The following is a 17054-nucleotide window of genomic DNA, read 5'->3' on the forward strand; positions in this document are numbered from 1 at the left end:
GATAAATGAAAACAACTGTTATTGACTTGAAGTCTTAAACAAGACTCAGCAAGATACATTAGTAATTTCTAAAACTATTAGAGCATCTCTAATGACAAGATTGTAGCTTGTCTTGCCACTTCATATTTTTAAGCTACAAAGGTTTCAAGCTACAAAGTTCCACATTGGTTGGCTACAACATCTTGTAGCTTGTCTCATCTAACAATTGTTTAATTTTTTTTTTAATTTATGTTTGATATTTTATTAAAATTATTAGATAATATAATTATTTTTTATTTACTACTATATCATAGATATTGTAGATGTTTTTTTTTTTATATATATAATATGTTTACCTTTTTAGTTCACAAATATATAATACCACCAAAAAAAAAAGGAAAAAAAATTCTGATTCAGAAAAAGTAAAATATTAAAAACAGTGTAATTAAGATAATATAAAAAAAATGAAACATATCATAAGTACTGTATATTTTATCTAACACACATAGTATTCCAACTGCATTATTTTTTAAATTATAAAAAAAAAAAAACTATTTTCTCTAAATTTCAAGCAGTGTTGCTTAAGTGAGCAGTGTTGCTCATTGAAGCAGGTCTTCCAATGTTGTTCCAATGGTCAAGAAACATCTTTAATACTTTTTAAATTTGCAAGCAAGTCCCTATAATAAACCATTGGAGATGCTCTTACTCCCACCGTTTTTAAATACTTGCTCCATTTCTCCATGCGCGGAGTTTTAGGAGAAATTGGAGAAAGTATAAAAAGTAATAAAAATATGGAGGTAGTGGAGTTGGTGGAAGAATAAAAAATTGTAAAAAACAAGCTAAGAGTAGTGGAGAGAATTGGAGGAGAGAGAACATAAAATTAATCAAATATGATTAATGATGGATCCATTAGGTGAGAGAAATTAATTAATTATTGCAAAAACTTACCAAATAATAGTATTTAAAAACGGTTATAAAAAAAAAGTGGAGCAATTATTTTAAAAAGGAGGGAATGTAAAGTATTTATCATTTAGTTGTTATAGACTTGCTCAATTATTGGTGCATTGTTGCGGAAACTATTTGAATGAGGGGGTGTACACATTATAAACTTATAGCATCCCCAATGGTTTATTTAAAGGACTTGCTTGCAAATTTGAAAAGTATCAAATCAAAGCAGTAGCTTGACCGTTGGAATAACATTGGCAGACTTGCTTGATTGAGCAACACTGCTTGAAATTTTGAAGAAGGTATAATTTTATTTTATTATTTTTTTAATTTTAATATTGCATATTAATTTATACCAAATGGAATAATACTTTGTGAGATAAACACAGGTAATTTGGCATGCAAATCGCTGGATAAATGTACATCGTATATGTTTCGATTTTATTGGATCCATATCCTTCACACTCTTTTTTAATATTTTAAGTTTTCTTAATCATTTTTTTTAAAAATAATTTTTGTAGTATTTTTTTTTGGAAACCTTTTTGGTAGTATTATTTGTAGACTAAAATGTAAACATATTATTTAATAAATATTCGCAATTCACAACTATCCAATAATTATACAAGTAGCTAGTAAGAAAAAATCATTATACTATAAAAATAAAAACAATAATAATAATAATAATAAAAAAAGAAGCAAGCTACAAGGTATTGTAGCCAACCAACGTGGAACTTTGTAGCTTGAAACCCTTGTAGTTTAAAAATCTGATGTGGCAATACAAACTACTCCGTAATATTGTCATTTTTTTTTACGGAAATTGTCATTATTATTAGAATGAGTGGTTAGTTTAGGAATTTGGACTATTAATTTTGATGTATTATGTTATTACTAGCCTTCTGGACTGTGCAATGCACGAGTAATTCATATAAAATTGTATTGAGAGATAAGTGATGAGGAAATATCACTAAGTCATTACAGGGTATAATATGTAATCGAAAAAATTGTATTGAGAGATAAGTAAGGAAATATCAGTAAGTCATTATAGGGTATAATATGTAATCGGAAACATGATTAAAGAAATTAAAATTTTGGAACTTCAATTGAAAAAGAGGTTTAAATAGAAGGTGGAAGGGCTAAAATTAAAGAGAGAATTGGAAAAGGTTGAATTAAAGGGGAGAGATGAAGTGTGTATGAAAGATGAAATATAGGTTTAATGAAAGAATTAAAAAAAAATGGTGTAGTAAAAAATTAATAGTGTAAGATGACATGTAGCACTATGGTTAGCGAAGTGCAATAGAATGGATGGGGACATATGTCTTTCTTACTATCTTGGTTATAGTTTTTAAATACTAAGTATAGATTTGTAGGATCTTGCTAACGAACGCCCGCAGAGTGTTGGCTAAACATTTAAAATATTACATAAAGTGATATTAATTTGAAAAAGCATGACCAAATCACGTGTCGATCAGTGTAATTAATGTAATAAAGTGATATTAATTTGAAAAAGCATGACCAAATCCTTCTACTTTTAGCTAGCTTATTCAGGGACGTTTGTTAGCTATTGCCTTATTTTTATTATCGGAATAAAATGATTTATTTTTACAAGATAATGCCATAATTACTCTATAATTTGAAAGCTTGTCTCTCTTTCAATCTCAAACAATCATTATAAATGTTATATACTCTGTAATCTGTATAAACAGTTTGTCAAACCAACCAATATAGTGAAACAACTAACAACCAAGCTAGCAACCACTAGGCTATTGCTAACGAACAAGTTCTTTGCGAACAGTCATTATTGGCATATTAGCATATAAGTATATAACATTACTCATATTATGTTAAGGCCTAAGGCCTAGGACATGCACTACTCGATACTTGCCCACAATACAAGGCACAAAATAAATACAAGTGCCAAAGTATGGCCTCTAAAAAAAATTACTTCCTCTAGTTTTATATGTTGGTAGTCTCATTTTGACTTTACACGTTCTTTAATATATGCATTTGACCTCAATATATTTAATTGTATATTAACAAAATTATAAAATTTTAATATTATAAAATTACACACACACACACACACACACACACACACACACATATATATATATATATATATATATATATATATATATATATATATATATATATATATATATATATATATATATATATATATATATATATATCCCTACCTTTAAAAAGTGGGAAAATACTCTTATGAATAGTGTCAAGACTATTATACCCTTTAAAAAGTTAATTGACATATTTACCACCAATTTAATTAGTTTTGATGCATTTAAATATTTAATTTTTCTTATTTTTGTCCTCTAGTTCTTTTGTTTATCTTCTTTCTTATCATTCCATCGAAAAGGCCAAAAATCTTCATCTCTCAATTTTCTCTTTTCTCACAAACTCCTTTTCTGGCTGCTGAAAAATACTGCTAACATTTCAGTTTTCATTCCCCCCCTCACCACCCACCGCTGCGATAATTCTATAAGGATGATGACCCTGCTGGTTGTTTTTTTATACTAAAATAAATGTAAATTTTGTGCAATCTATTTGTTTATGTTATACGAAGAGGTGAATAAGCATACTATTCGGAGATGCCCGTATCCGGTTAGAGTTAGGGACAACTCAAGATTGGTTGAGTTGACGGATGAATGCAATAATGGTACCTTCGTAGTGGTGGAGTGTAAAGTATAATTCTTGGATACCATTTAAATGATACACCAAAAAAAAAAAATACATAAGAGTAATACTTTTGATGTAATCTCTTTTAGTTGTGTTTATAGGGGAGTCAAACAAAGCAACTCATTTAATGAGTCTTCTACGGAATGTAACAGTTATGTCTTACATATGAGGTACTATAGTCTTATGCTTTTGATTAAGAGGTTGTTTGAAGATGTATTTTGCTTTAATTATTGTGTCATTGTCTCGATTTTTATCCTAGGAAAAGCTTATAGTTTATGATTATAGGAAAGAGTTAAGATATACTCATACATCATCAGTTAAATACTCGTAGCTCATAAATACAATCTCCTCCATTATATGATCCAAAGACTATCTAATTGCAAGGAAATATACTAATTCACATAGCCTTTGTGTCAGGGTGTTCAATGAGGGTTTTTTCCTCTCAATATCACTTCTATTGTAGTTATAGAATGATGCAATAGCTTTGATTGCCTTTTTATATAGTAATACGTACACTGGCGAGTTATAATAAATAAATAATCATAACACAAAACATGTTTTCACAATTAAATAAATTAAGATATAATCTCTTATTGATCGACTTAAGACAAGTATAATTCAACAGCAACTCAAAGTACGTAAACTTTGAGGTTCGAATTTATAACTCCCCTACGATGGCTAGTTGTATCGCTCGCATCACGCGCGTAGGATTCCCTAATCTATATAAAATTTGACTATAACAGTTAAAATGGGTCTATCAAAATAAAACGGAGGAAGTACGTCAAATGCATTGTTTGTATGGAGTAATAATTATGAGATGTTACCGTAGTCCGGCCATAAGTTTGTACATTCCTACATACTCCGCATTAATGTATTATGCAATAAACACTTAAACGAAATAACGAGTACGTGAATGTTGAACATCTAGATTCTAGAGCTTAGTAGTACAGTTTAGTTAGTTACGGCTGTATATGTTTGCTTGTTTAACACAGTAATGTCCGTGTGTACAACTCACAACTTGTCAAAGTTGATCTGTCAAACTCAACTGTGCTAATTTGCTAAACAAGTAAACTAAACAGGTTCAATTATGTTTCCTTAAAAAAAAAAAAAAAAAAAAAAAAAAAAAAAAAAAAAAACAAAGGTTCAATTATGTAAATTTATTTAGCCAACCTAAATTGAACGCAAGATATTTTTAAAAAAACGTGGTAATAATGACGTTAGCCGTTACAAATTAAATATCTTTCATCGATAACTTACAAATTAGTACTAGTAACAAACCTACCTGCATATGCATGCGGTCCAAAATCTAAACACATACACATTCCTACTTCTAACTTTCTAAGTTCTAATCGTTGTCATTTGGTCCCACGCATATTTTTTTTTTCTTTCTTTTAGTACTTGTACACTACTCGTAGTTAACGAGCAGAATTAAAATCATAGAACATACTCATATTAATACACGAGATATAATTTATGCAATTGATAAAAGGTATACTTTCAAAAATATGTGGCTGTGGCCAATGCTAGTGAGGTGATGAAAGACATCACTTCCCTAAAATGAAAGTATTAGTTGCATCACTTTTCTTTCTAGTTTATAAACTTTCTCTATCTCTTCACTCTTATTACACGGGTCCATCAAAACAAAGGTATTATTAAAAATAGTAGAGACAAATCGACAATACTCATATAGACCATGTTCTTTTGAGTTGTTCTGCTCTGTTCTATTGACTCCTGCTTTGCCTAGAAGCTCAAAAATAGTATGTATATTTTGCAATAGATTAGGTAAGTGATGCGATTATTACAGTCCGAGCAAACCCAGACACAAATCAAAAGGTCCCACACATACATTAATTCATTCCCTTTTTATTACCACATCAATTTCCCATGACTTTCCTAACAAGCCAACAAACCCACACCCTCTCCTTCTATAAATACCCCCATACCTCCTTTTAGATTCTCTCTCCTCTCCTCATTTCATTTCTTCACCAATTTCCACCCTAATTCCAAAAACACCCATCACCCCAAATCCCCATTCAATTCAAATCAATCAAAAACAAACAAAAGATCAGATTTTGATTCTGGAAAATATCTGGGATTTTCAATCAATTTGAGAAATGGGTGATGCGTTTTGCAGCGATTGCAAGAAACACACCGAGGTTGTGTTCGATCATTCTGCAGGTGACACAGTTTGTTCGGAGTGCGGACTCGTGTTAGAATCTCACTCAATCGATGAAACCTCCGAGTGGAGAACGTTCGCCAATGAGTCGAATGATAATGACCCGGTCCGAGTTGGTGGACCCACCAACCCCTTGTTATCGGACGGTGGTTTGTCCACCGTTATATCAAAGCCGAATGGTACTACCGGAGATTATTTATCGTCTTCGCTAGGGCGGTGGCAGAATCGGGGTTCGAACCCCGATCGAGGTCTTATTCAAGCCTTCAAGACCATTGCCACTATGGCTGATAGGTCTGATTTTTATTGTCTTATTGTTATTTCAGCTCTTTGAATTGTTTATTGTGAAATGGATTAATAAAGTTGATTTTTTTGATAAGATGGTGGGTATTTTTGTGGATGATACAATGAATTTTCTTGATTGTTGTAGGATTATATACATTATTTGTTTTTGAGGGTTGAAGTTGGAAAATTTATTGGGTGATTTGGTGTTAATCTGAGGGAAAAGTATGAAGTTGGGTGATTTTTTGGTTGGAAAAGACTAAACTATGGTGTTTTGGTGTAATGTTGGTTGGTCCATCTCCTTGCATTAATGTGAATTTATATTGGATTTAAAAATATGCTGTCGGAAGAAGTGTTGGATTGTTGGTCATGAATTCATGATCCCAATGAATGTGTTCATTTGGGTTGTTCTGTGTTGTGGTGAAATGTAGGGAATTTGAGTATGATTACTTGCACAAGTACTGTTTGGAGCTGGGTGATTATAATGTTGTCGAGACTAAGTCGTGGGGTATTGTAATATTGTTGGTTGTAGTGAAAATCTTATGCTTACTCCTAAAATGTACAGATATGATTGAGGGAGAATTGTTGATAACTTTTTGTATTGAATTTGAAACTAAGTTGAGGAGTAGGATTGAAATGGTTTCTAAATTTTAATGAAGATTATCGTTGTTCTGTTAACTAATTAATTTTATTTGGAAGTAAACCTGCATTATTTTCAATTGATCCTGGAGCAGTATATGGCTGCTTGCTTTTAGCTTTCTTGTTTGAGGTTTGTGGTTGTGCAATAGAGAAGCAGACTTAGATGAATGTTGAAGTTAATGTTATTTTAGGCCGTTTAGGGGTTGCTTTGTGGATGTTTTCTTTAGGTCATACCCAAAAGAAGGGAGATTGTGGCTGTTGGTCTTGCTGATTAGTCTTAATGAATAATGAATGGTGTTTGGGCTATATTGTGACGTGATTGAGTGAAAGAGTTGGTGGATCATATTGGTAACAATGAATTGGAGATGGGAGAAATCCGAGAATAGTGTTATACTCTAAATTATCTGGGAGCAAGTTTAATGTTTGTAACAAGTACTCACTTCCCTGTCTACGGAGTACTAATCTTATGCAAGCCTAAATTTCAAAAAGATGGGACGAGCTATATCTCTTAGGTTGCTCACATGAATCCTTCTGGGACCTGTCATTTTTTTTTTTTTTTTTTTTTTTTTTAATTTTTTTTTTATCTTTTGTTGTTAGAAATTAATGTTAAAGAAATTGGGTTTATTTTGTAACTAAAAAGCTGTTTCACTGCTTGGCTTAATCTGGTATTGTGTATTGTAGACTTACAATTCTGGTGAATTGTTTCTATGGTCTAATCTCTACCTAGGCTAACAAATTCATATGCTCCTTTTAAGCCTCCCTTTGATTACGTGCCTAACATGAGCACTTCATTGTGGCGAAAAGTGTCAAATTAAAGCATATTGTGACCTGCCCCCCCCCCCCCACCCCTCCCCCCCCCCCCCCCCTCTTTTTTTTTTTTTTTTTTATTTTTTTTATTTTTTTATATTATATTTAAAAATCCTGCAAGCTAATCATTCATGGTAACATCTTCATTGATTATGTTATTTATGTATGGTTGCCTTTTTTTTTTTTGGGTGTAAATCAAGGTTTTACTTTTTATTTGCTTTTGAACATTGTTTCTGAAATTGTGAAGCTATAAGCTAATGGGAATGTTTTGTTGTTTCAGGTTGGGTCTTGTTTCAACCATAAAGGTAAGGACTTCAATTTTATTTGGTTAATATTTTTTGGAATTGATTTGCTTTAAAAACACGCTGGCTAGCCAAAGCAACCTTTATTTGTTGAAAACTCTATTGTTCTTTTTGTTTACTAATTTACTTTTTAGTCTTATGTTTTGATTGGCTTAAGTCATTGTTTGCTTGGGTATAAATCTATCATAGAAGCAATTTGCTTGATAAGTCTTCAATAAGGCACCTCACAAATAACACTATAGTTTAGATGAAGTAATATTACTCAACCTGAAGAGTGAAGATGGCGGTCATGACTAGTGGTCTAGTGCCATCCCTTTCATTGAGCTATTAGTGCACTTATCACTGTGAGAAAATTATCCAGCTTTAACTGTAAATAGGGAGGTGTATTTTATAATTTGTTTTTGTGCTTTCACAAACATTGACTACATATCTACTTGCTGCACTGTATTGTACATACAAGGTCAATATTACCATTGTGTCTGCTTCTGCATTTGACCTTTGTAAGTTATTTCTAATTGTCTTATCTTTAACAGGACCGAGCTAGTGAGATATACAAAAAAGTAGAAGATCAGAAGTCTAGTAGAGGAAGAAATCAAGATGCTATTTTGGCTGCATGCCTATACATAGCTTGTCGGCAAGAGGACAAGCCTCGGACTGTAAAGGGTACAGCCTTAGAATCTTATAAAATATGGATCTTCAACCATTTATTTGTGTCTGAGCTTCATTGAACATGTGGATTTCATATAGAAATCTGTTCTGTCGCCAATGGAGCGTCAAAAAAAGACATTGGTCGCGCAAAAGAGTACATTGTGAAACAGCTGGAGGTCGAAATGGGACAAGCAGTGGGCATGGGAACTATACATGCTGGAGATTTTTTGGTAAGTATCTTGTCTCTCAATGACTATATATAATGACTATATATATATATGCTATCTCCATTTCAAAAAAATTGCAACACTTTGACCACCCGATACACAACTCTGACCTTTAATATTTGAAATTTTGACATTTGCTGTATTCACATTCACAACCGTTTTATTTATTTTTATTTTGCTACCACCTAAATCAGAGTTTGTTAAAAATTACTACCCGATGTCTTACACAGTCACAATTCCCGTCAGTGGAGCCTAACCACCCCACTGCCACCCCTCCCCCTCCCTACCCCCCCGCCAACGGCCGACGCCCAAAGCTACGGTTGGCGTCGGCGACCCCACCCCCCTCTCTTTCCCCCATCCACGATACCAATCCCCTTCCCTTTCCCTCACCCACTGAAGCCAACCCCACCGAATTTTACCCCCTCCCCTTCTACCCTTTTCGGCCACCCCTAACCAAACCACCACCCCAAAACCACCGTGGGAGAAAGGGAGGGGGAATTGGCTTCGTGGGTGGGGGAAAGGGGGGGGGTTGGCTTCGTGGGTGGGGTAAAAGGAGGGGGGTGAGGTCGCTGGCGCCGGCAGTTGAGGGGAGGGGGTGGTTGGGCTTTTTTTTTCCTTTCTTTTTTAATTTTTTTTTTAATTTTTAATAAACTTAACGGAATTTCTAACAAATTCCGATTTAGGTGGTGGCAAGGTAATTTTTTTTTTTTTTTTAAAAACGGTAGCAAATGTGAATAGAGGTGTTTTTCCGGGTAGAGAATGTCAAAATTTCCTAAAGATTAATCCAAAAATATTTTACCTGGCAATACATGTATTTTATATATTGATAAAAAGTATAGTCGAATCAAACATATGAATAGTGCAAAAGTCAGTGTTGCGATTATTACCAAACGGAGGGAGTATTCAATTTGATGTCGTGAAATTAATTATATTCTTTTGACATGGGATTGAAACTTCTTACAGAGACGTTTTTGTTCAAATCTTGGTATGAACAATCAAGCCATGAAGGCTGCTCAAGAAGCTGTTCAGAAATCAGAAGAAATTGATATAAGGTGGTACTTTTAAATGTATTATAGTTCAATCTTGTTTGCTTTGCTTACAAAAGGATATTTTATAGAAATAGGAATTGTTTCCAGCAAGTTAAAATATTTCTATTTGTCAAAAAAAAAAAAAAAAAAAAAAATAAAATAAAAAATGCTATTTCTAAGTCAAGATACTGGTTTGAAACTATTGGAAGTATCATACAAAGTATTTCTGTATCAACAAGACCACACACTATTTTATAAAATTAAGTTGCATGAAGCTGGTTCAGATGTTGTCCCTATATTTTCAGTTTGCTATTATCCCATACTGAGCCATATTCTCTGAAGTGCTATGTTGAGCTGTGAAAATGCATATTTGTGTATATTCCATAAAACAAAGCAGAAGAGATAGAGCATGTACATTATCTCCAGGAATACTTAGCCAGATAGATTTACGTAAAATAATTATTTTTACTTTGAAATAAAATAATTATTGTTAAAGGTTGTAAGAGTTAGTTTGTGGTGCACCATGTGTCCATGTTAATTCTGCTGTTATAATATCTTGTTTCATAGATATGCAAGTCACTAAAGCTCTGTTGTGTTATACAAGGAAGAATGCATGAGTATTTTTTTTTTTTTTTTTTTTTTTTTTTTTTTTTTTTTTTGTGGTAGGTACCACGCTACATAAATTTTTAAGCATCCATTTACTAACATGCTCTTTTTCTTGCAATCAATACAGGAGAAGTCCCATATCTATTGCTGCAGCAGTGATATATATTATTACCCAACTTTCTGAGGAAAAAAAACCCCTTCGAGGTTTGTCTTCTGTAATGTCATTTTGAAGCTTTTGTTGCACATATAGGAATCTATTCAGATTCTTGTTTTATCAGGAAGATTACGACCTGCTATTGCTATTATGCAATTTCTGAATATTGATGCACGTACACAATCGTTAAGACTCAATAATCTACAGCTACCTGTATTCTTTTATCCTGGGTTTGGATGTTAAATCTTGTTCACCTTTAAAATGCAGCTTATTTTAGATGTGGGAGATGCTTTTGTGTGTGTGTGTGTGTGTGTGTGTTGGGGGGGGGGGGGATGCGTCATTGCTGTATGTTTATTTTTCAAAAGAGACTTAAAGGTGTGTCGCAACCTTCTTCTCTAAAGGGTGGCTAGATGTCAATTGGTTAAGAATCAATGCTCTAGAGAGCAGAGACTATTCAAAAATTTGTGGGGACAAAAGCAATAAGGGGATAACATACATGTGCAAGCATTTAGTGAGAACATTTTGCAGTTTTGCTTCGTTGCCTATTTGTAAGTTGTAATGTGGACAATTTCTAGTTGTTACTATGTTTGGATAGAGAGAAATGAGGGAAAGGAAAAGGAGATAAAAGGAGGGATACACCATCCTTTTATTCGGATACTAATGCAAGGAGGGAAGGGGAGGGTCGAGGGAGTTGGAAGGATCTATTTTCTCCCCTTTTAATAAATCAAATTCGTCCATTGTTGGAGAGGTTTCAAAGGAAAATGGAAGATCACTTTCTTTGTTGTAGTGGTTGGAACTTGAGCTTTGGCTTACTTCTCTTTTAGTTATAGCGTTATTTCAATTTTTAGTACCACCAAGGATTTTGAACAGTATTCTGTTCCTATTGACTGTCCAGTTGCTTAAAGTGTTCGAGTTTGTCCATTATAGAGAGAAACTAGGTTGTGGATAGGGAATGGATTATCCACTTTTGGCATCGAGTCTTGATTTTTGGATATTTCCTACTACTATATATGGATGAAATTGTTAAATGTTTGCAGTATAAGATTTAGTGGTTTGTTAAGGAAAAGAATGGTCTTGCATGCCGGACTGTTAAGTGGATTTCTCTAGATCGGGGTTTGATGAGAGGAAGAAATGAAAAGTGTAAACCAATCCAAATTGAATGATGGTTATACAACCTTGTTTAGGAAGTAACTTACTGGAGGAGAGCTTTTAGCCTTTTGAGGCCTGTTATAGGTTTGACCATTCTAAAAATTGTTAATTTGAGATATGGTAAACAGTTAAACACAGATTTTTGAAAGAGCTTTTGAGCTCAAAAAGTTGTATTTTAAGGAGATCATAGAAGCTATTGAAATTAATTGAACATTTAGCTTTTTGGTTAGTGCTTACACTCAAGTAGTAATTACCAGCTACAAGCTATAGTAAAACCAAACAGGGCCGTATTTTCCTTAAATTGCTACTTTCGTTATTAACAATTGTGGATTAGGCCTTCTCTGCTATCGTTGTAATTGAGGATTTTTCCCGTGTGATATTTACGCTGTATGTCGTAATGTAATGATCGTTTGTCCAATCCTTGGTAGTTTGGTTTTTTACTTGAATAGTACCAACGACCTATTGAGTCTCTGTGCTGAAAATGTGTCTGATTTCATGTAAATTTGAGATTGGATAGTAAGGTTGGTTTGCTCATCGTATTAAGAGCATGTTTGGTAAGAGTTTTTTTTGGGTTGGAAACGGATTCAATTTAACTATTACCGCTACCAAGTGTTTGGTTAGAAGATTTAGGTAACAATTACCATAGGGGTAATGGTTTCCACCTATTTGTTACGTCTCTAAAACTTAAGGTAACAATTACCCTTATCCTCCGTAAACAAAAAGAAAGTGAGTTAAGTGTAAGTGATTCCTTTCCATAGTTAAACCAAATGAATGAAAAGGTAAGAGTTAGATGATTCCTTTCTTCCCTCTTATATGTTTCCTTTCCACTTTGTTTCCAGTATTCCAAGTGTAACCAAACAGTTCCTAAGCACGAAAAACTTTCTTCTCTTGCAGATATCTCACTTTCTACTGGTGTTGCTGAAGGAACAATCAGAAATGCTTACAAGGACCTTTATCCTCATATTTCCAAGATAATACCCAATTGGTATGCCAAGGATGAGGACCTGAAAAACCTTTGCAGTCCTTAGAAGGAACGTGGGAGCTCTACGGACCGTCTTACAGATTTTTGCCTTTTTGGTGTGGGGAATACAAAATGGAAGCCTGCCCATTACCTTAAAGATATAACTCACATAAAAATTGCTTAACTCCTGATCGAATGTGCAATTGTTTTGTCTTAAACTTTAAAGAGGCGCACCCATCTTTGTTGGGGGTGACATATCAACATAAACTTCTCTGTTGCATTATTTTAGCAAATGTAGTATCTGAATGGGATAAATGACAGGCGCAGGTGAAGAGTTAGGGTGTTGGGTGTAACTGTAAACTCTTTGCTTGGAAGAGGGTGATATGAAATCGGAATTTAGATTTCTATGCATTTATAAGTTTTTTTTTACGGGATTTATGAAAAATGAACACTATGATTAGTGATGATACTTAGAAGTTTTTCAGCATTTTTATTTTCCCTTATTGATTGCTGATTTTTTTGGTTGTAACTCTCTAGTACTATATTAGTCTGAAACGATGAGGGTGTTCTTGATTTTGACCTCGTTACAAGATGCAACCACCTGAATGTTACTGCTGATCATCAGAACAGTTTCTCTTATTATCAAACCACAACTTTTCAGGTTCTGGGGAAGATAGTAAAGAACCCAACTTCATATGGTTAGGGAATCTAGGGATCCCTTATGTTGAGCGGTAGATCTAGAGAATAATACACAAAAAAACATTTTTATGGTATTTATAGTTCAACAATGAAAACATGGAGGTTTTGTGTACATAATTGACGCGATGAGATCAGTGCTCCCAGTTAAGACTTCTTTAAAACCGTATTAGTCTCACCTGAACAGCTAGAACACATTGTGGCTAAGAAAGCGTATTCAAAGGCTATGTTATCATGTTATGCACCAAACAAAAAAAAATGATCTTACCTTATTAGTAAAGCCTCAAATATGAAAACAGGGAGGTTGTGTACAGTGTACCATAATAAATTTAATCAATTATTAAAAACCAAGTTATTCATGTGCACCAAAAAAGAGTAATAAGGAGTATCAGGTATCACCCTTAAAACATTGAAATCACAATAATCTCACTTGATTTTTTGCAAAAAATATTCTAATTTTTAAAATTTATGAGCAATCACTGTTGACTTATCAACGGTAGGCTGGAGCCATTACAATTATTTTGCAAAATTTATAAAGCAATATTGACTTATCAACTGTTGAATGGAGAAATTACAAAAAACAAATTAAGGGTATTTGTACTTGAGTTGCCTTAATCAGTAACCACTCATTTTTTACGAGCACATCTGAAGATCGAAGGGCATTACTACACTACTACCAGTAGTACACCCTCACCCTCACTCATCTTCACATGTTTTCTTCTCTTCTTATCTTGTTTTTCCCACAATTTTGAAGATGGCGGAAGCCATCATTTTGCCTATTGCTAAATCCATACTTGGTAAGATCGCTTCCTTTACCGGTGATCTTGCCATTTCCTCTGTTTCTGAAGAATTAAAAGCGGCCAAGTCAGCTAAGAAAGATATCAATAAGATAGCCGATAAGCTCACTGCTATTTGTGCTGTCCTCCATGATGCTGAAAACAAGCAATACTCGAACGAAGCCATGAAAGTTTGGCTAAGAGATCTCAAGCATGTTGTTTATGATATTGACGATCTCTTGGATGAAGTCGCCTTTGACGCTTTACAATGCCGTGTCATTGAAGGTCGTTTTCGCCCCAAGCTTAGGTACTATCTTTCCTCCTCAAACCCAATCATTTTTTCTTTTCATGTGAGTCACAAATTACGAGACCTCCGTGAACAGCTAGAACACATTGTGGCTAAGAAAAATGATTTTGGTTTGACTGAAAGTCCGATTGAGTACTCAACTGCTGACATCAGGAATCCTTTGGATAGTAGCTCATATGTCCATGTACCTGATGTTGTTGGAAGAGATGAGGCTAAGCAAGATGTTATAAATAGATTGGGTAGTGTCAGTGATGTTAGTGAGCTCTCTGTGCTTCCTATTGTTGGGATGGGTGGGATTGGAAAAATTACTTTAGCTAAGTTTGTGCTTCCTAACACTTGGATCATAAGTTGTGGGTATGTGTTTCGGACACGTTTCACATACCCAAGATCATTGAGGACATTTTGAAAGATGGTACCGGTGACAGTACTCCAAACCAAGATATGGGTATATTGGTGAAAAAACTCCATAGTTTGTTGAGTGGAAAAAAAAATACTTGCTAGTGTTGGATGATGTATGGGTTGAGGATTTCAAAAAGTGGAAAGAGCTAAATGATGTGCTAGCTGTTGGTAATTCGGGGAGTATAATTTTGATCACCACAAGAAACTCCAAGGTAGCTTCTATCACTCAAACATTTGAATCGTCTTATGATTTGGATAGTCTTCCGATGGAAGTTTGCTGGTCAATGTTCAAGCACCTGGCATTCAAGGATGGCGAGGAAGGCAAATGTCCGAATCTTTGTGAAATTGGCAGGTCTATTGTTAAAAAATGCCATGGCATCCCACTTGTTGTAAAGACTTTGGGGAGTATATTAAGAAGTGTAAGGGACGAACGAGAATGGCAACGAATTAATGATATGGAAAGTTTTACAGAATTGAAGCAAGATTATGGTGATGTCTTACCACTATTAAAATTAAGTTACGATAAATTACCATCTCACTTAAAACCATGTTTTGCTCACTTGTCCTTGTGCGTGAAAGATTATCCATTATTTTCACCTTTTGTAACATCTGTGTGGAGCGCACTTGGATTGTTGCCACTGGATCACAGAAATAAGGATATTGTTGGCCTGGGATACTCTTACTTAATGGAACTGACATCAAAGTTCTTGGTTGAAGAAACAAGTGATCATGTTACGGGTGTATTATGCGTTAGTAAAATGCACGATCTTTTGCATGATCTAGCAGTGAACATTATGGCAGAAGAGTTAGTTGTTGCAACTTTGGGACCACTGTTTTGCTGTTGGAGAAAGTATTGGTCTGATTGTGAATGACACATATCTATTTGAATACTCAAGGCCTCAAGGGCATATATGTCTAAGTCGTTCTTCTGTATGATACAATGATTGATGCTATGTATCTATCCTTTAAATGCTTTATAGGAGTTACATGGTTTTACATGTAACGTTTTTTACATCTATCCTCAAGGGCATACAATGATTGATTGTTTGTTTGTACTTTTAAAAACATTTGATTTATTGTGTTAAAGTTTTTGGGTGGAACGAGATTATACTTCCCTACTTATAAACATGAGAAATTAAGAACACATACATACAAACGGGTGTGTTTGAATAGGTAAACTCTTAGATATGATAGATCTAATTTACAATAATTTGTTATGAATCACTAATATTTGAGTCACCATGTTTAAATGTTAGTATTATTAAAAATTTAAAATATCCTGTTGACACTAGCAATTGCAGCCACAATTTCAAATCTTCAATAGGACTATGAACTACTTGTGAATATTATTGGCATTAATTGTGAAAGATGAACTACTGCCCTTTCAAATCATCACAAGGAGGAAGCTGAATGTAACTTCCACAAAATCACTACAATATGTTATTCAGTCATAAGTTACAACAATCATTTTAACTTCCTATTAATTAGTTTGGTTAATAATCAGTTCAGGATCAGAGGAAAAGCAGAGAAAACACGTACCTGTAATCGCGCTTGATGGCTATCATATCAGTGAATCATGTCGAACTCTCTACACTCGCTCATCAATATTGTTAGCTAGTTCCTTTATATTGCTGAATTGCCTTGTCTATCTCATGAAGTATTTTTACAATTAACTAATGAATAAATATCAAAGAGACCGCCTATTAAAATATAAAATAGGCGATCTCTTTGTTGCTGCTATTGTCAGATAATGAATAATTTTTTGCGCTACTTTCATATTTCATTAAAGAGCCTGTTATGTTAAAAAACTGGTCTCTTAAGTTATTCCACTTTTTTTTTTTTAATAATTCTTGTTTTTATTTATACTATATTTGTGCAACTAATTTAATATTTTCCCACAACACTAATTAAGTAAAAAAATCATAAAGTTAGTTTAATTTAATAGTTTTATAGTACTATTATGTATTTTTATGTCTTATTTTTGGATTGAAATTATTTTGGTAAAATATAACTTTTTTTAATATAATTTTTAGATTGAAACAAGTGATTAATTATTGATGGTAACTCATAAGTTCGAAAATCCTGAATCCGCCACTGGGTATGACAGTATATATAGTATGCTCACATTTTAATATACGGAGTACTTGGGTAGTTGGGTTGCCTCAAGTCAAGTCCACATTTTAATATACTAGAATAGTACAGCTAACCAAGGCCCTACAGAATTAATTTATTTATCTAACTACAAAGTATCACGTAACTACTCCACTGTCTTTCGTATTTGC

At 33.6% G+C, this 17054-nt stretch overlaps 2 protein-coding genes across 2 annotated transcripts; both read left to right on the forward strand.

Annotated features, from left to right (window-relative positions):
- Positions 1–5526: 5526 nt before the first annotated feature.
- LOC110691528 (transcription initiation factor IIB-2) lies at positions 5527–13063 on the forward strand. Its single transcript, XM_021868466.1, has 7 exons — positions 5527–6085; positions 7800–7824; positions 8355–8484; positions 8569–8699; positions 9660–9748; positions 10458–10534; positions 12528–13063. The coding sequence occupies exons 1-7, from the start codon at positions 5733–5735 to the stop codon at positions 12659–12661; spliced, it is 939 nt and encodes a 312-aa protein (XP_021724158.1). The 5' UTR covers positions 5527–5732; the 3' UTR covers positions 12662–13063.
- A 981-nt stretch (positions 13064–14044) lies between these two features.
- LOC110691603 (putative disease resistance protein RGA1) lies at positions 14045–15644 on the forward strand. The gene is made up of 2 exons (XM_021868558.1): positions 14045–14723; positions 14875–15644. Exons 1-2 carry the CDS (start codon positions 14045–14047, stop codon positions 15642–15644), a joined length of 1449 nt encoding a protein of 482 aa, XP_021724250.1.
- The last annotated feature ends 1410 nt before the right edge of the window (positions 15645–17054 follow it).

Source organism: Chenopodium quinoa, unplaced genomic scaffold, assembly GCF_001683475.1.
Source record: "Chenopodium quinoa cultivar QQ74 unplaced genomic scaffold, ASM168347v1, whole genome shotgun sequence".
NCBI classification, from domain to species: domain Eukaryota; kingdom Viridiplantae; phylum Streptophyta; class Magnoliopsida; order Caryophyllales; family Amaranthaceae; genus Chenopodium; species Chenopodium quinoa.